The sequence below is a fragment of the Epinephelus fuscoguttatus genome, linkage group LG5, assembly GCF_011397635.1.
Source record: "Epinephelus fuscoguttatus linkage group LG5, E.fuscoguttatus.final_Chr_v1".
NCBI classification, from domain to species: Eukaryota; Metazoa; Chordata; class Actinopteri; order Perciformes; family Serranidae; genus Epinephelus; species Epinephelus fuscoguttatus.
This window is the reverse complement of record NC_064756.1, coordinates 16,507,161-16,532,428: the sequence shown is the minus strand read 5'-3', so window position 1 is coordinate 16,532,428 and position 25,268 is coordinate 16,507,161. Positions and strand designations below refer to the sequence as shown.

The window sequence follows — 25,268 nt, the reverse complement described above, 5'->3', positions numbered from 1 at the left end:
GTTCTATTGCTCTCTTAACTCAGAAAAAAATACTCAAGAAAAACAGAAAAAATTACCCTGAAAAACAAAACAAAAAAACCCCCACGAAAAACAGAAACAAAATTACCACGAAAAACAGAAAAAGAAATTACCACAATAAACAGAAAAAATTACACTGAAAAACAGAAAAATAAAAAAAAAATACTCAGAAAAACAGAAAAAATTACTCATTAAAACAGATTTTTTTTAAATTTGTCAAGTGAATGCAATACGCTTCCGTAAGATAGCACTACAGGTAAGAAGAAAAGTATGTATTTTGGATTTTGGTGTGAGCTGTCCCTTTAATGTAGCCCCAATATCCACTGGTTATGTCACTGTTTGCTAGCATGTTTGCCATATAAACTTACAGTATAAGGTGATAATGAGTCAGTGGTGCGTTGACAGGTTGTTTCTGCTGCCCGGCAGAAATCAGTTCATTCAGAACTCCTCATAAATTGCTGCTGCTTGTTATTTGTTGCTTGTTACCAACCTGACACCATGTGGGCACAACAAGTGAGAGTTAAAGTATAAGAAAAGGTGCAGGGCTGTGCTGTTTGGACAAGGTAATGCAGCTTGCTTCGTAGGATTGTTTTAGTGCCAAAATAGGCACTATCGCTGTCAAGGAGATCATGAGGGACATGTCTGTTTGTATTTGTTGAGAAAAGGAAGTGGACTGTGTCAAGCAAGGCAGAGTGATACAAGCAATAAACACACAGAAAAAAAAAATCCACAGCTTTGCCAGCTTTGCTCAGTCCGACCCACAGTGTGTGATTTGATCTCGCTCCAACTGAGAGTGCAGATAAATCTTTCCATGTGAAGGACAGGTAAGGACAAGAGATACACAGGCTGCATTTCACCAACAGCTTTCAAGACTCTTTAATTACCCTGATCTTTTTTGCCCTTATACCCAAATATTTACAACCATATTGTCACTCCATATGTCTGCTGCAGGCATTATAGCTCGAAGTGATGTCGCAAGACACTTTCTGTGTGTTGCAGCCTGTTGGAAGATGGCATTATCACTGATATTATGGCTCAACAGAGAGCTATTTACCAATCAGGCCACGGGCCCAGAAAGAATCATAAATAATTAAGCTTCTGTTCAGTCGGCACTTTCAAATTCCAGGAAGTATTAACGATTGGTAGATGTAGCCGCCCATAAATGTCAGTAAACACTTCAGGTTGAGGGCAGAAGGTCTAATCAGGTTCTGATGTAATCAACTCAAGGAGCTGATAGGGGAGCAACACTCTGGGGAACTCAATCAAGTGAAGCGTGACACGATTTCTTTTCGCTGCACAGCTTTGTTGAGTCACACCAAAAGGATTTTGGTTTCACGGTCACTAAACTTTGATATTGATGTCAGGGGAGTTGTCTTGTCTTGCTCCTCTCTTATCTGATTCACAGACCTTGATTAGACCTTGCCGTGGGACACTCAAGACAAGCACCGAAGTCTGGTAGTGTGATATTGATCCCACTGAGCCATAAACTGAAGCACATCTCACACACTGTCTGGCTTTTTATTGCCAGATTAAAACATATTTCACTGCTTTGCACTTTCAACACATCTGATTCGGGCTCAGGGGGGTTGAAATGTATCTAATTTTATTCTTATGTAACAAACAAATCAGTTTTTAATGAGGAGAAGTCTGTTTAGGGTTCACATTAATAGGTTGCTCTAGTTTCAATCACATAATATGAGCATAGCTGTGCCTGGCTGCCTCGCTCATCAGTCTCATCATATTTACTGCAGCAGCTCCGCTCAGTGTGTTTGAGTAGAGACTGGAACAACAGGAACTTCAGCTCTCATAAAAATAAGCTTCACTGCACTTTATTGCAGAGCACTGGTCAGACACTGCTGTCACATTACAGCTGCTGCCTCTCACTGTCCCTCTCTGTGCTGGAAAGCCTTTAATCGTTTTTATTTTTCTGTGAGTACTGACAGCATGTTGGTTTCTGAGTCTGATGGCTCTCTCTCCACAAGGCACTGTGTGAAAGATCTACCAAATTTTGATCTCACAAGGATTTTGCAGTTTTTGTGCAATTATTGCAACCATAACCGCTCATTGGTGTTGTTTTAGACAACTAATCACTGTTGTAAAGGTTAAATTTGCAGCCACAGCTCAATTTTAGGATGAGATTGTACTGAAAAATATCTACTTTAATGAAGAGATATAACAGCCAATTAAAAGTCTAAAGAAATGACAATGAAAATGATTATTTTTAGCTGAGCTAACAGCATGGCTGTGCAGCTGGCAATATTGGTGTGTTGGTTGGTCCAGACTGAAAATCTCAACAACTAGAAGGATGGACTGCCACAAAATGTTCTGCAGACGCTCACAGTCAGTGGATGGATCCTAATAACTTTGATGATCCAGCTGACCCAGTGCTTGCTGATGCTCACATGTACACAGTGCCCGCACTTGTACCATGACTTTTCTGCACTCTCCATATCAGGTTCTCTGAGGCGATTCATAGTTGCCCTAAATAAACTGCATTACCCAGGAGTAGGGTGACCACATATCCTAAAAAATTCGGGTCCAGTACTTCGAGCAGTTCTGAATCCTTCCCTGTTTGTTCTGAAAATGAACTGTTATACTGATGGTTCATTTGAACCATTAACTTAACTTATAATCTTAGCTGCTGCAACAGTGTTTAAGATGACTTGAACTTATCTGTCACCTGTGCATTATGGTTGTTATGTCTTCTAAATATAGTCAGCACACTGTGCTCTTATCAATCCATCTGTAATTTATCTTCATAATATTAATAAAACATTATCAGAGTTGAGGCCTGAAAAGTATGTCAGTTTAAACCCTTCCCATAACAACATGTAAATAAAGGGAGCACTTATTTTTTCCACTTTGAGCACTGAGCTGACATTTCTTCTAGCTCAGTGGTTCTCAGTCTATTTCAGGTCAAGGACCCCTAAATTGATACACATTAGGTCACAGATCCCCATTTGATAACATGTCACGTCAGTGACCTCAGTCTAAATAGATTTTGCTTGTTAGATACGATTCAGACCAGAATTCTAAATTCAACTACAGCTGAGGAGATAACCGTGGAGGAAGTGAAACCTATGATCAGAATAGTCACTCTTATTACACTCATTCACACTAAACTCACTTCTAGAGTGAATAAAATAATGAAAATAAACTGGATCCCATTTCCCTCCCAGAGCCCCTTTAGGGACCCCTGACTGAGGACTACTACTCTAGCTCCATCATCAGGTCAAAATACTTTACAGTGTGACCAAAAAGGTCACCCATCAGCCTCAGCTGCACTTTGTGTGTCATGCTAACACTAAATACTATTTAGCAAGTGTTAGCATGATAACATGCTAAACTAACATGATGAACACATTAAACATCACACCTGCTTAACATCAGCAGGTTAGCATTTTTATTCTGAGCATGTTAGCATGCTTACGTTAGCGCAAGTGCAGTCTCACTGAGCTGCTAGGGTGGCTGACGACTTTTAGTCTTGCTTATACATGCAAACAAAGTTTTTAGAGATCGTGTCTGTCAAATATGAAAGAACTAGGGTTAAAAATTTTAATGGTTTCATCTTAAAATTAAAACCAGCAAAGCTGTTGCTTCCTGTCTTGCTTCCCTGCTGAGGCTTCCTGTTTTTTACAATATGGTTGGGGTCATATATCCCATCAGATCAGTCAATTCAGACACAGCTGATGCCGTTCATTTCTTGATGCCAGAGGATGTGCTTTAAAAAAAAAATTACTGGTAAAAATACTTTCTCCAGCTGGTGTAGAGTGTCCATTGCAGACATTTCTTTGACCCAAGTCCCAGCGGAGAATCTGTGATTGCCCGTAGTGACTGATCTGAATCCGGGGGCCTGCAGGCGCACGAGTTCTGATGGACAAACACACACACACACACACACATACAAATTGAGGCACAGCTGAGCATAGATCTGTATGCCAACACACCAGATGTGATGTGTGCGCATACACACACACACACACACACACACACACACACACACACACACACACACACACACACACACACACACACTCCCAAACTTGACATAGCAATAATAAGGTTCACAGTCTTCCTCTCGCTGCGGCAGCTCCCCTCTCCTGACTCTTTTCCTTCACACTCACTTATTCTTCCTCTCCCACCTCTCCCTGTCACACTCTCGTTCTCTGTCATCTCCTCCTCCATGTTTCTCCCTCTGTCTTGTCCTCACCTGTAATTGACAGCTACTGCTAGGTGACCTAAAGATGCCTGTATTAAAACTGCAGGGCTTCTCAGACATTGCATTGTCCCCCTGTATATTTTAAATTAGAGTTTCATCAAATTAGGTGTCACATACCTCTGACTGGTGACTCCCTACGTGACAGAAGAAGAAGAAACCATCATATTGGGGTCCAAATTAGCCTCTTATACTACTTTTTGGAAATAAGTTTGAATGTGATGTTTGAGCATCATCTAAATCAACAACTGCAGGACGTATTTATGGGAACGGACAGAGATGCTAAGATAAATTTACACAGGCACAACAAATCTGATTTTTGGACGCCTTCTGGTCTTTGTCTATTTCGGTGAGATAGTCTGGCTCAAATCAGATTTGTCTGTTTAGACAATGATTAGGAAATCATCCACATGCCACAAATTATAAATAAACACACTCTCTGTGGGGACCTGTCACTACCACAGAGGATATTTAGGTAATGTCTTAGGTTTATATTTGTCTCAGAAAAGACACAACTGATCAAAAAAGGAACCTGTAATCACATATGCAACAAGAAATCTATCCACAAATTAATTAAAGCGTATCCCAGTCTAAAGTTCTATATGCTTTAACTGAATGTTTGCCAAAAGGGGGGTGGGGTTGGGACCCCTACAATTGGTCACAAAATGAATATGGTTTTAATCCTTGCTATTTGTGAACGACTGCATAGTTTTACCTCTAACAATTTACCCATTAACTGACATTAAAACCTCTTAAATCTTCCATTAATAGCAGCACACTATAACGGCACATTCTTGAAACTGCAGCTATAAGTAATCCACCACAGTTAGCAACCACCAGTTCGGTCCATTGCCAACCCTCTATCTAGCATTTTCTTGGAGCTGGTTGCACCCTTGAGCCCACGAGACATCTGAACTTTCTGTAATAGCCTGTCAGAGATATTATTGTTGTTACAGATAAGTGACCTGCTGTACTGCACTGTCAACATTTGTTCAGTGTGTTGTTGACTGTAGAACTTTAACACATCAGCGCAGGTAGCACTGATAACAATGGTGTTTATAACAAGAGTGCTAGTTCAAGGGTTTTGATGTTGTGCACATTGGCTCCCAGATGTACTTTACCGAGATACTTGATGGAACAGACGGATTATTGATGTTAGCAGTTACATCTGTGCTCTTACAGTGACACAAAGTAATGTGCCGATTTTTTTCTGATCAGGGGCAGGCCAGTCAGGCTTTAGTTTTGCACAGTTTCATTGAAGTTAAAGACATCTGTATATCATTTTAAAGCCAATTTTCAATCTTGGCTGATTAGCTATTTGCGATATGAAGCAGTTGAACAGTACTTAACAAAGTGGCCGGTGAGTGTAAAATAGTAGCAGTATTGAGGATTGTGCTAAAAGGAAACAGGAAAATATGACGGTGCACATTCACACAGGTGTTTGCAGTTATGGCTGATTGCTCAGGTTGGAGCTGGGTGGTAGAAATTTCCTTGGGACACCAAACTCACTCACTAATAATAATTAGATGATGATGATGAACAGAAACAACAGATCAGTGTTAGTAGCCTGACAGATCTGTCAGTCAATCACAGTGTGCACATGCTCGCACAGCCTTGAGTGAGAGGTCTAATCAGGCAGCGCTGATTGAGAACACCTGTGTACTGTAGGTGGACCATGGCTGCAGGCTGTAGTACAGTGTCATATTTTCAGATGCTTTGTTAACATAAAATGCTATTTGTCTTCCTTACTGGGTGTCTAGAACGTAAAACACTTGACATCTGAAGCCACTGAGGATATTTAAAGGCCTTGGATGTCAACAAAGATTTAAAAGGCTCCTGTTTCACTAGGCATTGCTCTGGTAGTGGATCCCTGCTGCTTCCCTCTGTGTACAGGGAAAGCCTTATATGGCAGAGGATCCCTGTTGGACCTTGAGACCTTGTGTCCCGTGATAGACACTGTGGAGTCTGGTGCAACATGTGGTTTATAGTAAGACCTTGCCAGCAGGAGCAAATAAGATCTTTTTTGTTTGGGAAGGGAGAGGTAACGAGTTAAGTCCTGTCCTGCTGCAGATCTACAAAATATATGAAGCAAGAAGAAGAAGGAGAGGGAGAAGAAGAAGTGTGCATGGTGGGAGTTGTGTGAAAATGCGCAGCTGAGGTGTGAAGACACACCGTGAAAGTTGAATTTTCACGACAACACGACTTTGATTTCCACGGATGAACTGGTGCTCATGGGAGAGCAGACATGACCCGAGGGAGATTGCTGGTCAGCGCACGCGGAGGAGTGACGTGCTCAGCTCCGGTTTGACTGACGCGCTCGCGTGTGTGTTTGTTGATGTGTCCATGTGGCGTTGAGCGTTAAAGTACCGGCTGAGCTCTTTCTCTCCCCCCTGTCTCGCTCTCATTGCTCTGCCGTTATATCCTCGCTCACCATAGCTCGAGTATCAGTTACCGGGTCCCGACCAATCCCCGCGCGCTGTCAGAGCTCGAGAGGAGACAGCAGCAGCAGCGGAGAGCAGACCGAAGAGAGGCAGACACATACAGAGACTAGAGAAGGCGAGAGGAGCACACACCCAACCATCTATCTATCCATCCATCCATCGTCTGTCCTCCTTCACCCCCTCCCAGCACATATCCAGCTCCCTCCCCCCTCCTCTTTTCCTCCCCTCGCCCTCCAGGTCCTCCTGACTGCAGCTGTTTGGGTTAACCGGGGAGGCGCGAGGCAGGATGCGCGATGGGACAAGCGTGCGGACACGCGCTCCTCTGCCGTAGCCAGCCACCGTCCTCCGAGATGTAAGTGTGTCTAATAACTATGTATGTTGTGTACAGTGTGTGTTGTGTTTGTGGCTTGAAGCTTCTTGACAGTTTCACATGCAGCGCGCAAACTGAACGAGGCACATGGCGCCGAGCGTTGAGCCAAATACAGACTGGTGGTGAAGTAGTAGTGTGAGTGTGACCTGCTGGGTGTCATTACCCCCCTGACAGCGGCAGTAAGGACCCCGGCTGAACTGTGCAGGTGGCTGTCAGTAAACCGGTGTGTAGCTGACCTCCATCATCACACTGTAATATCACTAAAATGTTCCCACAGTGTGTGTGGTCTGCTCTACAGCTAGTTTACTGACCTTATCATGCGTTTGTATCTTTCAGGGTATCATAACAGCACGCTGATGGCTACTCTTCCTCTAATATCCCTACTGGGAGAGATAAATTGGCTCTGCTAGACCCCATTATGGCATCTTTCATTGTTATGTTCAAGTTTTTTTAAAGGGCTAACTTTAAGGCAAACCGCATTATCCTAGAATACAGTTTGGCCTGAATTGTTGTAGCTTCTTGTGCCACTTTTTAATATGGCATCCTTTATAAGAAGGCTATACGGTTAATAAATTATTTACTAACACCTTATTGATTACAAGCCATTAATGAGAAAAGCGCTTGGGTTACCAAGTTGTGGAAAATGATCTCCCTTTTTCCACCAAATTAGTTCTTGAACCGGTACCATTCAGGATTCTTGGGACCTTGGTGCTATCTAGCGAACCTGCCCATGTTCCCACTAGTTTTGCACGGAACCAAAGGAACCAAGTAATCAAGGATGTGTCATCAACAGAGGGTATTCCACAAAATCGAACAACAAGCAAACAAGCATTTACCAACTACTAATGAGATGACTACATGTGCTTTTTCCGGATAATTTCTCACTTGACTTCTCCATCATTGCCTTCTCCTTCCTGGGGTGGCTGTGGCTCAGAGGTAGAACGGTTTGTCCACTAATCAGAGGATCAGCGGTTCTATCTCTGACTTCTCCAGTCCGCATGTTGAGGTATCCTTGAGCAAGATACTGAACCCCAAATTGCTTCCAGTGGCTGTTCAATCAGTGTGTTAAAGACTGAGTAGCATGTGGTACCTTGTACGGTAGCCTCGACCACCAGTTTGAATGTGACTCGTAGTGTAAAAAGTGCTTTGAGCGGTCAGATGACTAGAAAGATGCTATACAAGTGCAGGTCCATTTACAGTCCTTTTTCCAACTGGTAGAATATGACATTCCCGCTGTTGTCGTCACGGTTTTGCACTTCATGTCAAGGAAAATTACTTTTTGGTTTCAGGTGAGAACCAACTTTTTGGGTTCTGAACCAGTTAGTTTTGGTCAAAAGGCTCTGGACGATTCAAAATCAGGTGCAAGAACTGGAACAGAACCGCTTCCATGTCGGTGGAAAATGGGCATTTAATGGGTCAGTCTTACCTTGTTAAATAGGTCTGCACAGAAACCAGCCAACTTATGCATTTATAAGTTGATTACCAATATAAGACTGCTTATAACCCATTAAAAGGATGAACACCAGCCTTAGAGACGTTTCACAGCCTGGTAATCCATAATTAGCTCTTATGAATGGTTAACAACTATTCTATAATGCATTAGAAGGTAATTTATTAACCATTAATGAAGCTAAATTTATAAGCCCTTTATATCAAGTGCCCTATTAGAAGGTGCTGTCCCGTGTTTCACCAAAATTGGGGATTTTTAAGTTTATAGATAAACTTGAGAATAAATGCCCTTTATGTGCAGTTTTCTCCGTTAACCCCCCAGAATGCATCATCACAAAGCTTAAAACCAGGGTGTTCTTCAGTGTTGTTTATTCTTGACCCTGGGGCTGTTTTCTTGTTCATGAAAAGTTGACATTTCAGAGATAAGTAGTTTTCACAGGATAGCAAATACATGCCGTGGATCAAAGGAGGCTGACACAATCATTATTAATGCAATAAAGCAGCCCAGTGCTGCATCCTATCTTTGTGTAGCATATAGTGTGTGTTGAGAATGTCTCAGAGAGGTGTTTATTACTTTTTCCCAGTTTTGTTTATAAGGTTTTCAAGAGGTCACATTGGATTTTCACATATCTATGTATTATAATATGTGGTTTCCTGTATACATGTCAATACATACACAATAGTGTCAGCAATACAAAACCAGGGGAACCATTAACAAAAAGAAATACATTACTAAGGAGAAAAAGCCAATATAAACAGATACAAAGCAACAGCTAGGTCACCATTCGAATGGCAACACAACAAATAAGTAAGTAAATCAAACCACAACTAGACAAGACACTTCAAAAGATGTCATGTATGTCTCTCAATCTGGGACAGCAGGGATTTCACTTCCCCAGGATAAGTTGATAAAAAAAGGACCTCATGTTTTATTAAATTTGTCAGAGGAACCCCTTACAGTATTAAGCATGGGCTGGCTAAGTGAGTCACAAAGGCAATGAAGTCTGCTTTGTATTCTGGGAGTGACAGAGCTGGGGGAGAGACTCCTATGGGGTTTTGATAGCAGTTGGTTAAGCTGGGGTTTTGGTGACTTGGAATGTGGTGTTAAAAATTCTGGACCAGTAACTGTGCAAAGAAGGGCACCACCAAAACAGCTGGGCATGGGTAGCAGGCGTCTGACGACATTAGTCATAGGTAGAGTCAGCATCACTAGAGATCCTAGAAGGCCTGAGCCTTAGGTAAGTGAGTGTGGTGTATGGCGTCAGATTTATGTAAGTTAAACATGCTCATGAGCAAATTATATTATTTCACATGTGCCGATATTGACTGCCACTCGCACGATAAAAGTCCTTGCGCTACTTCGATGACCGAGTGTCGTACAGGCAGCTCTGAGTGAGAAACAAAGCATAGGGAGAGGCTAAGAATGGTACCGGCCTGTGTATAACTAAGCAGCAAGTGCACAGAGCAACCACCATGTGCAGCTTGGCCAGTGCTGTCACAGGTATATCTGTTCATAAAGTTAAGTTCTGCTCGTACAAATCAACCTGTCTTTCGACAGTATGGGGCCGGAAACCAAGGGAGGCAGAGATCCTCTTATTATTGATTACTTTCAGCATAATCACATCCACATGGACCTTCTGTGCCTTGATTGTGTTTCACCCAAGAGAAAGGTTTCTCAACCAAGCAAAATCCCTCCAATGTATAAAAAGAGATAGTTCCACTCTACCTGGTCAAAGGATTTCTCTGTATCCGGTGAGATCATGGGTTCAGGTATAGTTGAGGTAGAGGGATTATATACAACATTAAACAGTTGAGGTTAGAGGTGGAAAAATGGCCACCTATCTTGGATAAACCCTGTTGATTTGGGGAGATGATGGAAGGTAGAAAAGACTCCAGAGCCATAGCTTAAAGCCACAGATAGCGGACGCAGGGCCGTAGCTTGAGCAGGATAGGGTTGCTCTACCATATTTAAAGTTAATGACACTGAGGCCTGGGTGAGTGTTACAGGTAATTAAGTGAGTTAAATGAATCATCGAATGCATCAGTTAGAAAAGGTGTTAATTTGTCAAATAATTGCTACCCAGCCCAGGGCATTCTCCGGATGGCATTGAGAAAGCTCCTTTTCTCTAGCTTGGTAAGACCATTCCAATGCTCAACACTGTTTAGCTGTCTATATCTGTCTGGACTCGATGCCTCCCCAAACACTTTCAGTGAGCAGGAGTACTCCTTCAGGAGGATGTACATCTTCTTCATTACCAACAGAGCCAGTTGATTAATCAAGCCTTTGCTGAATCCAGTCTGAGGAACAGCAAAAGCGTCTTTTCCTCTGAGAAACTCAGTGGGTGCATACTCTTGTTCTTGTTTAATTGTTGTTATTGACTCTATGTCTACAATAACTTCTATATTTGCTGTGTTTACTCTACTAACGTTAGAGTTAGTGCTTGTTGCTTCGGGAGCCACCATTACTGTTATTTAAGCTGCGACCTACTTTTACATCATCGGCTACAATGCAGTCCCTGACTGGCAGCTTGAATTGTCAGCTACAGTGCGGATCCATGATTTGCCCACATTGGATTTGAATGTCTGGAAAGTGTTTGGGGCGGCTCAGAGTACAGATTGATACAGAGAATGACACAGGATGTTAAGCCCACATTATCAGGATGATCTTGCCAGGCTAACTTCTCTCCCCTCCAGAGATGTGTGTATTAAACTCTACGGTGATTGTAAAGTCATTAGTTGTGGTGGTGTTCAGTCTGTGTGTGTTTGTCATGATCCTTCTCTGCTGCATCTGTCTGGAGAAAAAAAGAACTTTTAAATGTCAGGGCCACACTTGGTGTTTGACTTAATGTCAGCTAATAAAGTAGAGCCCTCCTCGTATTGAAATAGGGTTCTCCTGTTTGAAATGAAAGTTTGCCTTGTAAACACACAACGTCTGCTCTCAAATTAAGTGACGCATCTGCTGCTGCAGAAATGGGCGATGATGATCACAGCGCGTGGCTGATCAAACAGCGTACTATATATTCTGTAAGGTGAGAGCTTCCCTCAGGACATGTCTCGATGTACTCATTGTTTTTTTATGCTATAAGTTCCTCCTCTCTCATGGTTGAATAGCATCATTTGCAGTTCATAACACTGTGATGTCATTAAATGGTGATTGTACAAAGTCTTAGAGACAACTCCCTAATATCAAATTTCAACCCCTCTTGGTCTGTTTGAAAAATCCTCATCTAATGTGCTCTTCCTTCATTATTGGTTTAAATCCAATAAGGGAAATCACTGGAGGATAATGGCTTTTATTCACCTCACCAGCGCTTGTCCGAAAAGGCTAAGCTTCTTACACTGGGCATTTGTTGGCCAGTCTAGGAGAAAATAACCAGACTTGTGGCAGGATAATGAATCTGCCAGGTGGACGTCAACGATCTCTGACATACAATTAGTTTCAGTAGCTGGTCTCACCTGCTCCCCTCAAGCTGGGATCGCTTTGAATCGGAGACTTTGTATTTGTGATCAGTTAAGGTCATGAAGTTCGTTACTGTCACAAAATACAGTAAAGCTGATATCATGCCTGCACCCGCTGGGATGTGTTCTCCCTTGTGATTGAGCATTGTGATCAAATACAACCAAGCTACAGCAAAATCCAAAGCCTTTTGGGTTTCCATAATTGCGAGTCTTGGATCCCTGGATTGTAGCTTTGAGAGCCAGTTATTTATCAGAAATATTGACCAAGCTCTACAGTTTCAGGGATCACATCCATGTAGTCCGTCTAAGCTTAGACCCACATTCACTCTCGTTGTATAATGTCCAGTGCTCCGTCTTTATGTTGCTGTATGTGTTCATGTTGTTTTTAATAGCCTTTTGAGGAGCACATGCTCACATTCAGTGCACTTTATTTATCTGCTGTTATTATCTTTCATCATTTTAGCAGCCAACACGCATTTCCCTCATAATCTGTATTTGGGTGTGTGTATTTGTGCGCCAGCAGCTGTGCATGTGAACGGTCTTCAGCCTGAAAAATATTGCAATTTACTGGATTGATGCCAGGAAGTCAGATCCCCCAGTCTCCTGCTGAACACACAAACACACACACAGAAATGCACAAAAGTACACAGCAGCAGCAGAGTTGTAACCTGATTCCTGATGACTGTGTGTGTGTGTGTGTGTGTGTGTGTGTGTTTGTGTGTGTGTGTATGCCTGTGTGTGTGTGTGTGTGTGAGAAAGAGAGAGAAGGGATGCTGACGTTGCACTGTGTTATCATCAGTAATGGGCTCATCAATACTAAAATATTCAGAGAGAGAGAAGAGACAGAGAGGGAAGTGAAAGCAAAGAGAAAGCAGAGAGAAACCATCATGTGTTGTGTTTGCATCCTTTTGCATGCGTTTGTGTGTTTGTGTATCTGCAGAGTGTGTGTGTTTCAGCTAAACATTCGGCTTAATTGCGTTCAATTCACTGATTTATCTGCATTTGACTCCTCTCTCTGAGTCCTGAATTGAATGTTAAGTACTCAGCTAAAAGCACAAGTTATGTACTCCAGTAGGAGATAATAAATAGTATTAAATTTGCTTTTATAAACAAGATCACTTACTGTTTTACATACCAATAAAAGTGTAGATTATAGGCCTGTAACTATAGACTGTATAAAATAGACATAGTTACAGTGGCGCGACCCATTTATTTGAGGACTACTGTTTTGAGTTTGGCATTTTGTCTGTTGCCATGTTGTTTTTTTGGAGCTAGAAGTGACCATATTTGGGTGAGAGTCTGGAGATATGGAGGAATGAGGGCTGGATCTGACCCACTGATTGTGTCTACACCTCACAGGCAGTCACTCAAGTGGCCCAGCCCTCAAATATGCGTAACACTGAGCCTTAATAAAATGTAAACACATGAGTTATAGCCTCCTGAGACCCAAACTTTTGTTTGGTATGCACTTTTAATTTGTCCTAGCGATTTGGGATCAGTAGGACCTGATAGGTATAAAAATAATTAAACATTGTCAATGATAATTAAGTTGGTCTTCAAACAAGATGATAATAAAATCCCAATGTCTTCAAACAAGTACTTCCTAATTAAAAGCAACTTAGCTTGTTACTGTTGCTAAAATCGGTCAAAGTTGTTGCCATATCAAACTAGACACATTATTAATCATCAATCAATCAATAAACAAGTTTCAACCATAAAATGTGCTCAGATTTTGGAACTTGTCCACTTTTGTGTCGGGATCGTCTGCAGACTGACTTGGCAGAGGTGGCTGCCATATTGTTTTTACATGGATTAATGTGTTGTGCTCTTTCTACCATTAGACGGCACAAAGAAGGTCAAAGGTAAGTAGAATAAAGTAGAAGGTCAAGTAAACCCGAAATGTGACGAGTTGTCATGAAGGGGGGAATTAGCTATTGAGACTAAAACCATTTTTATACCAGGCTGTAATGAGTATTTATGCTGTAAAGTCGGGCATTTTAACATGGGTGTCAATGGGGACTGACTCTCTGGAGCCATCTACAAGTGACCATTCAAGGAAATGCAGTTTTTGGGACTTCCGCATTGGCTTCAAATTTCAGCCATGGGGGGTTACCATCTGGGTGTGATGATTCATGAATCTGGATTGATCTATCGACTCAGTGATCAACAACAAAAAAACATCAGTGTGTACCGGCATCTTTAAGATGTCTTTACTTTTGAAATTCCCATGGCATGTCTGTGGTACCTTTTCCATCCAAGCACACTTCCTTCCTAAATATTCAAACAGTGTTAGCCCCCATCGCCAACAGCCAAGAAGAAGACAATGAGGAAATTAACTGATATCTTCTCATATCGACCACATGCCCTTGAATTGAATTGAACTGATTATGACAGACATTGTGAAATTAGGAAACTTGTGATTTACACCCTTAGTAGAAAGCACTTTAAGTTGAGGAGCTCTGCAGACCCACGGCAAAATCACTTCTCCTCTAATTGTAGTGCAAATTAAGCATGTAATTATTTTTGAACTGTTGAACTCAAAGAATCTTTGGTTGCATGCTTCCATTAATTTTCTGCATGAATATTATGAGGCAACTGGCAAAGCTTGGGTGTCGTGAAGCTCTTCCAGCAGAATCATCCATACAAAAGATGAGCAACCGTGTTAAAAAAATCTGTCTCTCTAATAAAAAGTCAAAGGTGAAAGTGTGAGAGACGAGAGACGTTAACTGTTGGCTCCCAGGTGGTTTTGAGGTAATAAAAATTCAATCACCGAGCTTAGAATTCTGGTTGCGGCACCACCAATGGCAAGTTTATAATAGAGATTACTGTAAGCTTTGTGGAGCTCTGATAATACACTCAGCAGTTTTAATCAATAATTGTTGGGATTATTGGTTTGGGGCTTATGTGAATTCAGTCACTGGTTTGGTCCTGATTGCAAAGGGGAAACCTTCTGATTTCTCAAGGAATAAACTTTATTTGTCTGAAAAAAGATGATAACCGCATACCATAACAGAAACCTACGTACTGTAGTATCATCAAGGAGACTCTCCTGGAAACCAGTCGCCACGAGATTATCATTAAGAGATAACCTCAAATGCAAATACAGAGTGGAGAACACTGCTTTCAGACCTTCCTAACCCTGCTCCACTTCATCTCCACTTCTTTTGAATCAATACACACTTGAAACTGTGCAGCTGAAACAGTGTAGATAGTCATAGAGGTCACGTCCACCCTGCTCAAAGTGTCATCCTGAGTCTCGCACACACATGCACACACCCATTTTCCATACCTGCTTGTCCAGTGCAGGGTTTCCGAGGGGCTAGATCCAATCTCAGCACGTAATAGGTGAGCGGCAGAGTGCACCCTGAACAAGTGTTTGACACATGAAGAGAATCACATTCACATAGAGTCTTCAGTACATCACATGTCTCTGGAGTGTGGAAGGACGTTTATTTTATTTAACAGTTAATGTAAAGTGCGGTATCTTAGCTTCAAAAATTACATTTACCAGGCTGGTAGAAGAGTGTATTCAAGTGAAATCAAGAAGGAAATGCAAATAATGTCCACATGATGACTCAGAGTGGTATGGGGACTTAAGCTGCATTACTGCACTAAATTGATTCAACTCAACACACTCGATAAATGCCATAACACGGCTCATATTTTATTGTGTGTGTAAGCCAGAGGAGATGGATGCATTAATTTAGCTGTTTAACATTCATGTTAAACAGAGTGTAATCTATGTAATGAGATGTAATACAACTGTCTCCTTCACTAACAGAGTGGAAATCCATTTTATCATTAGCTGTAGCTAAACGTTGTCTGGCTCTCCTTGCTTTATCTTATAATCTACCAGTGATTTCCTGTAGCCAGTGGAAATCATTGTGGTTGTCCAGTGCCTCTAGTGAATTTTATTTCAATTGATGCACCATATCAATAGCTATTTATTAAATGATCAGACATTAAATTTGAATCAAGGTCATGCACAATTTGTCAGCCAGAAATCTGATAATTTGCATGAGGTTCTGATGCCATCGTAAGTATTTTATTGTGAAGCAGCTGCAGGTATATGATGTACATTAAGAAGTGTGCAGTTGTAAAATCAGAGAGCTAACTTTGAAAATTTCATGATCAAGGTAGGTCTAGATCATAGACTGTAAAGATAATGGATGTAGCTACAGTACCATGACGTCACCCACTGGTTTGTGGACTCCTGTTTTGAAGCCTTGTGTTCTGGCTGGCTTTTTGGAGCCAGAAGTAACCATATTTGGGTGAGAGGCTGCCCAGCAAGCATTTTTTGGTTTAAAAAATGTCTAATAGCCATCCACATGAAGACCTGACATCTAGGCTAAATCACGGCTGAATTTGGGCTGTCAGTGAAAATTTGGTAGACGTCTAACCATAGCCAAAGTGTAGATGTCATCAATTATACGGCTATGTAGAGACCATGTCCAAAAAATGGAGATAAACATATTTTAATTACTGTTGACTCTCCATATGTGATTGAATATCATCCATCACGCCATCTACAATTGCAAAAATTACATTTAATCAATTTCAAAATTAAATCAGCTAGATTTGGGTTACATGTAGCTAAACTAAATCGAAGCTAAATATAGCCAATACATTTAAATCACGACTATTGCTTGCTGGGTGGTGCTGCTGAGGAGCGAGGGGTGGATCTGACTGAGAAGCCGAGGACACTATTGGCAGACAGCCTGTCACTCACAGCGCCCCGCCCTTTATCATGCATAATGTTAAGTCTTTTAAATGTGAATGAGTAAGTTATAAAAAAAATTAATCCCCCGTTCAGTTGTCACGAAATTTACTTTAAAAAATGAAACCGTTTTTTGTACCAGGCTGTGAACATGTTTAATTATGCTTTAAAGTTGGGCATTTTAACATGGCTGTCTATGGGGATTGACTGGTTTCTGGAGCCAGCTACAAGTAACCGTTCATGGAAATGCAGTTTTTGGCACTTCTGTGTTGGCTTCATTTTTCAGCCCCAGAGGGTTGCTGCTTGGTCTAGGTTAAGTTTGAGACGTCCGGAAGCACAGTAGGTTTTAGGTGGTGGACCTGCTCACATGATTGAAGGAGAATAATGGTGTCTTGACACTCAGTGTTGGGGAAACTACTTTAAAAGCATAGCCTTGCAAGCTACTAATTGCTTCACACTGGAAGAGGCTGAGCTACAGCAAAGCTACCGGAGGGAGAAATGAAGATTCAGAAAAAAAAAAGTTGCTCAGTTGAGTTTAGTGCCCCCTTGTTTACAGGTCACACATAACCCCCCCAAATTAAAATACCCCACTACTCATGGAAAAGTACAAGAAATGTCAGCTTTGGTTTTGTACACAATGTCCATCAGTCCTCAGAAACTAGAGTCCAGGTGGGGGGGCTGCACCAAGCAGGATTACTCAGTTTGCCAGGTGACTTAAAATAGCATGAAAAAACTTCTCTAACATTTGCTCATAAATAGCAATAATCAAAACTTCTGACTAATTGTGGTCAAAGGGGGTTCAACTACAATACAGATACTTCCTTTTGTGGCCCAGAAATGTTTGTAGTTTTACAAAGTTGTACACACAAAATGGCAAGAAAGTAATTTATGGAATGCTTGAATTACTATAAAAATGTGAATGTAGTTGAACTATCAGCAAGCTGCGGCAAAATGTAGTTAAATTACTAGTTTGATTACTCCCCAGCATTGTTGAAATCTACTGCACCTACATTAATCACACCTGTAGACCTGCCCAGCAGCTGTGACTGGGTAGTTCATTATATTTGATCCTGACATAAACAACCTTAGGGCATACACGTATTCAGGAGTATGTCTGCCTCTAGATGAAATGAAATGACTCCAGACTTGACAATGAGTGGCTGTCAAACTGAAACTGTACTGGTCTTTTTCCCCTCAAAAAAATCCCAAAAAACTGTCATTTTATTTCACCTTATTTCTCTGCTTATTTACATGGAAAATCAGCAGGAGCGAGTGTGTGCTTTTGCTTTGTTTATCTAGACCCTGTGTAAGATTGTATGTCATCTCTGCTGTTTCTATTGTGGGTTCTACACAAGAATAGAAAACCTGGCCAGCTGGTGACTTGCGGTGACTGTTTTTCTCACACCGTATTAGGAAGTGTTATTTTAAAGACAGAGGCTAGAATTACAGTTTGGCTCAGCTCAACGTTTCATATGTCGCAGGTTTAAGATTGAAGCTACAGCAGGTTTGGTGTTGCGTTGAGGTTAGAGGAAGGTTTGGATGAAGTACAGTGTATGACAGTTATGGTAAGAGAATGGCTCCAGGGAGTGAATTTAAGTCAATACAATATCATCACAAGTGTGTGTGTTTGTGTATGTGTCTGTCTATCTGTTTGTGTGTGCGTGAGCCTGGAGGTGGCTCAGGGAAATGAGCCTGACAGCTCCCATGGTTCCCAGCTTTGGCTCCAGCAGCTCCTGTCAGTCGTCTTATCTCTGTGGACTGTTGCCACAGACAGGTGTTTCTGTGTGTGTGTGTGTGTGTGTGTGTGTGTGTGTGTGTGTGTGTGAGTGTGTGTGTGTATAAGAGGGTGTGTGAGTGTACAAGTGTGTCAGTGTATAGAAGTTACAAGTGTGTGCATGTGTGTGTTTGTATGAGCACATTTGTGTTGCTGTCAGTAATCCAATGGACAATGGACACACAACTGTGTGTGTGAGTGATTTTTTTTAGGTGTTTTTATCAGCAGTTGCAACTGGTGTGTGTGTGTGTGTGTGTGTGTGTGTGTGTGTGTGTGTGTGTGTGAAGTCCCTCGAGAGATTAACGTGGGAGGTGAGGCAGCTGTGTTTAGGACACAGAGCCTTGGTTTAATTAGAAAACAGTATCAAGTACCCCTCTGTGTGTGTGTGACGAGACCTTATTGATAGGCAGCAGAGGTGTGTATTTATGTATGTATGTGTGTGTGTGTGTGTGTGTGTGTGTGTGTGTGTGTGTGTGTGTGTATGTGTGTGTGTGTGTGTCCTCTTTACTTATAGCCTGAAGAGTAAATAACCTTAAATAATCTGCCAGAGATTCCATACAGCAAACAAGGTTTGACATTCGGCTTAAGTACTTGCAATCTTTGTGAAGATTGTGTTTAAGGTTCATTGTTCAGGTGTTATACAACAATGCTTGAATGCATTTACCACTTAAGTTTGAAGGTCATTGCATTGTTATGGTGAACAGCTACATCTATTTTAATTTGTGCAGGTGTAGCTTCACTCATTTGTTTTTGCAGGCAACCTTTGTGTGTCTTTCTGTAGACAGGTGTAAAGTTGCAGTGGTCACAGACACATGGTCATGAAAGGTAATGATAGATCTCAGAGTTTATGTTAACACCAGTCAGTCAAAACATTGCAACCAGTGACAGGTCAAGTGAGTGACATTGATCAGTATGTTTTAATGCAGTGTTCTGCTGGGAAAACTTTGGTCCTGGACAATGCACCATATCACACCATGAAAACTGCTCAGAAATGGCCTGAGAAATGTCACAAAGAACTCAAGGTGTCAACCTGGCCTCCAGATTTCCCAGATACCAGTCTGATTGAGCATTTGTGAGACATGCTGGTACCCCAGAGGTACCCCTGATCGACGTGGGGCCTCCTCGGATCAGACATGGCTCTGACCTGTCAAGGCATGAACACAGGAGGGTGTCCTGTGCTGTCTGGCACTGTCAGGGTATTGATGGCTGATCTTTTGAGTCCTGTACATTGTTAGGTGGGGTACCTGCATGCCCAACATATGCTCGAATAGATTAGGATCTGGGGACTTTGGGGGCCAGGAAAACAACACTGGAGTCCCCATCAAGTGCAGCATATACCAAGGTGCTGTACTGTCCCCTGGCTGTTCTGCATAGGCCTGAATCCTCTCAGTCAGATCATCTCCAAGAGTGGCTATGGATACAGATTCAGAAGTGATGCATAGAATTTGTAAGGTGCAGTTGGAGCCTAAATATTGAATGTAATTTAAACGTTAAAAATGATGAGTTGTCTAAAAAAAAAAAGAAACAAATTAGTTGTTCATTTAAGAGACCTGTTTTTTTCTTTTTTTGTGTATATACTCTTGCTCTTTCATAAAACAAAAGCATTTCTCATCCGAATACTTGATTAATCAACTGATTAATCAGTAGAATACTCGATTTATTTAAAAAAAAAAAAAAAAAAAGCTGATAGCTGAAGCCCAAGGCATAGCATCTGCTCTCTTATACATGTTTTGTACTTACTAACATCATAGTAGTAAGGGTAAATCTGTGCCATACTGTTTGTGGAATCAAAATGACTATCTGAAGAAAAGAAGTGGGAGATTAAAATGACACAAGATGACTCACGTAAATAATATATGAATCTCAAAATGACAGACACACACACAAAAAAAAAAAACCTTTCACGAAGCTCAACATTTCTCAAGTTCACAGTGTAGTAAGGAGAAGTTACTTCTCTCTCTTCTCTCTTCTTCATCCTGTGTTTCATTCCTGAAAAAAATAAAACAGCATGGCATTTGTGTTGATTCATGGTAGATAAGTGGACTAAAATAGCGAAGTGGTCAGCGACTCCCATGGCTGAGTTTAGCCGAACTGATTTGATTTTGTTGTTGTTTGCAGTGTGTCATTACTTTTGCTCCTGTGGGAGGTTTTATTATCTTTCCTACTGTTTTTATTGCTGATATTCGTCATGTGTTGCTGTTGTAAATCCAAAATTGTCGTTTGTGTTGCTGCTGTCGGTTCTGCAGATGTTTTATGTTGCTCTTACAGCAGCTGCAGATGTTTTTTTCTGCTACGTTTCCTGCACTCACGTAGATGAATCTTTCCTTGTTATTAGTGTCACTGTTCTTCTGTTATAGATTTAGCTGTTTGTTGGCCAAAGTCATATTGATGTCATTACAGTAGTTATTATTGTGACTATTATTGTCGGCATTGTCGTGCTCGCTCTCTAGAGTAGCAGAATGTATTCCTGTGCTCCGGTTCCTCTTGCCCTGACTGCAGGGCTTTTTCTTATTGATCGGCCCTATTGATTGACTCACACAGAGATAAAGCCACTGACAGGCTGTAAGTGTCGCATTTGGGACATTCGGGGGTTTTGTGATGCTTGTAGTGCTGAATGAAATGACTTGTTCTACAGCATATGAACACGCGGACTGTAGAGAGACACACACCGCACATATGAACCGGTCCCCTTCTCAGCTTCTCACCTACATGCATGCACACTATAGTAGACGCACGTATTGTACCTCATATACTGTAGTTGTTTTCACAAAAGACTGATTGTATTCTGTCTGCAGGCTACTTTGTGTCCAATATTTGACACAGCAGATATTTCTTTGCCAAATGGAAACATGGTGGTGATTGTTTTGATCACATGTGCAATGAACTATTGACTGCATCCATCTGTCATCACCATCTATATATCTTGTTGAGTGTTGCATTGGTTTACTTGTTTGGCTGACCTGAATGCTTCAAAGCTTTTAGGCCTTGTCTTTGTGCATAGCGATATTTTTTTAAATGGATATGCTTCCCCGTTTTAGAAAAATAATTCTTTCCACACAACCTTCATTTTACAAAATATCTCTGTCAACTCTAGTTTACAAAAATATCTGCATACGTATAGACAGGGTCTGATGCCATCATTACCACTGTAATAAATGCCAATGTCAGTATTCGAATGCTTCAATTTTTGATTTGATCTGCCACCACTAAAAAGGTGGAGAGAACCGAAAGGAGGTGGCAAATGTCAGACATGAAACAGGTCAGTGTTATCAGCGCAGTCATCGACCCCCGCTTCAAGCATTAAATTGGCAGTGCTACAAAGAAAAGGTACATGTGACAAGAACTGCGGAAGGCTATCGACAGCTGTCAACTGTATTGAAGCACTTGCTTTGCATCTAGAGACGAGGCCTGACCCACAGTGTTCGAAGTGACTATTAACTATTACAGAAACATTGCTTGCAATAGTCCACCTTCCACCTTCCCTTGCTCTTTTCCTTTGTCACTCTCTCTCTCTCTCTCTCTCTCTCTCTCTCTCTCACACACACACACACACACACACTGCCATGCTAAGTCCTACTAAAGTCTCCAACCCCTCAACCCAAAACACCTGTTGTGTCTTGTTGAAGCATTGAATGTTTGTCAGTAATTGCTTAGAGCTTAGAGGCGCCTAAAATGCTGTTCAGGGCAGCCTTACTCATATGACCAACTAAACCTCTGTTCTCTTCATCATCTCATTTGTGTGTCACTGTCTCCATCTCTCCATTTATCCCTCTTTTTTTTTTTTTATCTTTTTACTTCCCCCGTCCCGACTTTCCACCTCTCCACCCTTGAAGTCCCACCTGCCAGACAGAGACAGAGACAGAGACAGAGAGACAGGTGTGACAGAGAAGCGAAGAGGCTGCTGAGATTACTTGATAGATGAGGGGCAGGTGTTTCATCTAAGGAGTGATCCTGGTTGCCTGGCAACTAATGGTGTCACAGGTTACCCTACATATAGGCGTATTATATTCCATCAGTCCTAGATGTAGTGCTTTCCTCTTTTGATCTGTCAATATATTCATATTTTTACAGCACTGCAAACGTGAATCTATACATTTTTATGTGTTGTATGTATTTTAGATGTTAATGACTGAGCCTGTATGTGTGTGTGTGTGTGTGTGTGTGTGTGTGTGTCTTTAATGGCTTTGCAGATACATTTTGTAAAGACACAATGTGTGATCCAAATGTAGACAGAAGGTTAGAGTTAACCCTGAAATGCTAAGCAGAATTAGAACGAACCAAAATATAAATTTATGCTCAAAGTGTTCGGTGATGCTCTTGATGTGCTTAAAGTAATTTTTTTAGACACTGGATTTTGAATTGTGATAAGATGAGAAACACATGAAATGTTATTCATCAATTTTATATGGTAGAAATTAGGGCTGCCACCATTAGTCGACTAATCGATGACTAATCGACTATTAAAATAATCAGTGACTATTTTAGTAGTCTACTAATCGGTTTGAGTCATTTTTCATAGAAAAGTACTATAAAAGTACCCCAAAATTCTCTTATAACAGCTTCTTACGTTCATATATTGGCAGCTTTACACACTCTCCCGTGACAGTGAACTAAAACCCTTTGGTGTGAGTATGAAACAAGACATTAGATGACGTAATTTTGGGGTTTGGGTGAGACAGGCCAACATTTTTCAACATTTTAACACATTTTTCGATTAAATGATTAGTCAACTAATCGAAGAAATAATCGACAGATTAGTCGACAATGAAAATAATTGTTAGTGGCAGCCCTAGTAGAAATACTGATGGGGCCTTTTTCCTTTACAACATTTCACAACCTTTAAAATAATTCTGATGTATATGTTTTTAAGTTTATTGAGGTAAATGTCACCCTGATGTGGAACACAGCACTATTGTGCTGGTTTTACTTATTGTATTGAGGGTGTTTTTGTGTCTCTAAGCTTTCCATGTGTTGACTTACCAATTATATATTACTTTTGTCTTGACATTTTGCAATTGTAATATACCCATTACAACAAGTTCTCACTTTCAACTTGTCAAATCCAGCAATTTGGTCAGTGGCCCTACACTTAAAACTCTGACACTCTAGGTGCCCCTCTAGTGTAAGTTTTGGAAGCTCAGTGACGGCATGTCAGTTTCCGCTCATGCCATGTGTTTTCAAAAGAAACTTCCCTCTTGATAGGAAATGTAGGTTTCGTCACCAAAACTACTTTAGATTTACACAACAAAGCCACTCATGATCAAGAATGATCATGGTTTGGGCAAATACATGACTTAAAGTAAGTTAACAAGAATTTCACATGTCATTTGTCATGTGATGTATGTGACACGTATGTCACTAGCCACAGATATCACATGATGGTTTGTTATGTTGTTAGAAAAACTCTGTGTTGACTTTTAGTTTCACACAAGACATGAACAGCAGTCCCTGGGTGAAAGTCCTGTGTTTATTTGACCTATCCATTGCCCTCCTTCCATCCTCCCTATGAGGACTTTCTAGCCCTTTCTACTACATCATTGCTGTGGATGGGTTATATTGAAGTTAGCTGAAACCCCAGTAGCCTATGTCTCATACAGACTCTAAATGGAATCTGAAGCCGATGGCTACTGACCGCTAACCAAGCTGCCGTATTTGACATCCTGGGAATGAGAACAGGCTGACTAGGTCCTTCCTACTTTTACTGAAACCCAAGTTGCTTCTGATGGGCAGGCTAGTACCTTGCATGGCAGGTCCGCCACCAATTATGGATGTGTGTGTGTGTGTGTGTGTGTGTGAATGGATGTATGAGAGGCAAACTGTAAAGCACTTTGGCTGGTAAGGTAGGTGCTATATAAATGCAGTCAATGCAGTCCATCAGCCCTCTAGACTGGTAGTTGCCAGTCATGTCTCAGACTCCTGCTGGTTTTCATTCTCACCATTTAATACAGACGTATTTTCACTTGGGACACCAAATGATTGCAGTTAACTACTGCTCGAATAGAAAATCAGCAGGACGATTGTGCTCCCCACTGCTTACTATGCTGTCTGGACTGGATATGGCAGGCACATCAGAAAGCAGAACCAGCACTGGCAAACACCATTGTACAGTCGTTCCTGCATGTTTTCTAACTTAATGGCAAGTCTTGCCCTGACTGGATTGGGTCTGAAATAAACAACATGCCATCTTGATGCAGACAACAGAAGATTACAGTCACATCCTACGCTTGAGTTGTATTATAGAGAGTGCACCAAACTGATTATTTTCCCCATATTTGCCAGAGCCCATGGTGACTTCTTTAAATTGCTTGCTCTTTCAGACCACCAGCCCAAATCCCAATGACATTTGTATTACAGTGATATAAAGATAGAAGCAGCAAATTCTCACATTTGAGGATTTCCTCCTTTGTTTGCATGTATTGTCAATGCTGTTCAAAACAAAATAGTTTACAACTGCGTTCAATCTGACAAATAGTGCAGGTTCAATCATGGGCCAAAAGATACAAGAAAGAAAAGTCAACCAAAAGACAATAAACTAACAAAATTGTGAATGTAAAGGATAAAAGAGCTTAAAACAGAAGACAGTCATCAAGTTGTTAAAATGAAAAAGAGTAAAAATAGATCATGAAAATCCTGTTGCACTAAAATAGCTTTGAGGAGAGGTTTAAAAGAGAAAACAGACAACAGAGCCTCAGGCAGAGAGATCGACAGCCTGACCACAAAAATGTGGTCACAAAAAGTTCCCTGCTGGAAGATCACAGAGACAACATAACCAGACACACAGCCATGTAAGGCTTTAAGTGTAGACAGTGAGATCTTTAAATCTG

The 25,268-nt window shown here is 41.2% G+C and overlaps 1 protein-coding gene across 1 annotated transcript in view; it reads left to right on the top strand.

Annotated features, from left to right (window-relative positions):
* The first annotated feature begins 6,198 nt into the window (after nt 1–6,198).
* Nucleotides 6,199–25,268, top strand: part of LOC125889477 (cGMP-dependent 3',5'-cyclic phosphodiesterase) — a 226,478-nt gene continuing 207,408 nt past the window's right edge. Inside the window, exon 1 of the mRNA XM_049577508.1 lies at nt 6,199–7,027. Coding sequence (XP_049433465.1) covers nt 6,969–7,027 — 59 coding nt within the window. The 5' untranslated portion in view covers nt 6,199–6,968. The remainder of the gene's footprint in view (nt 7,028–25,268) is intronic.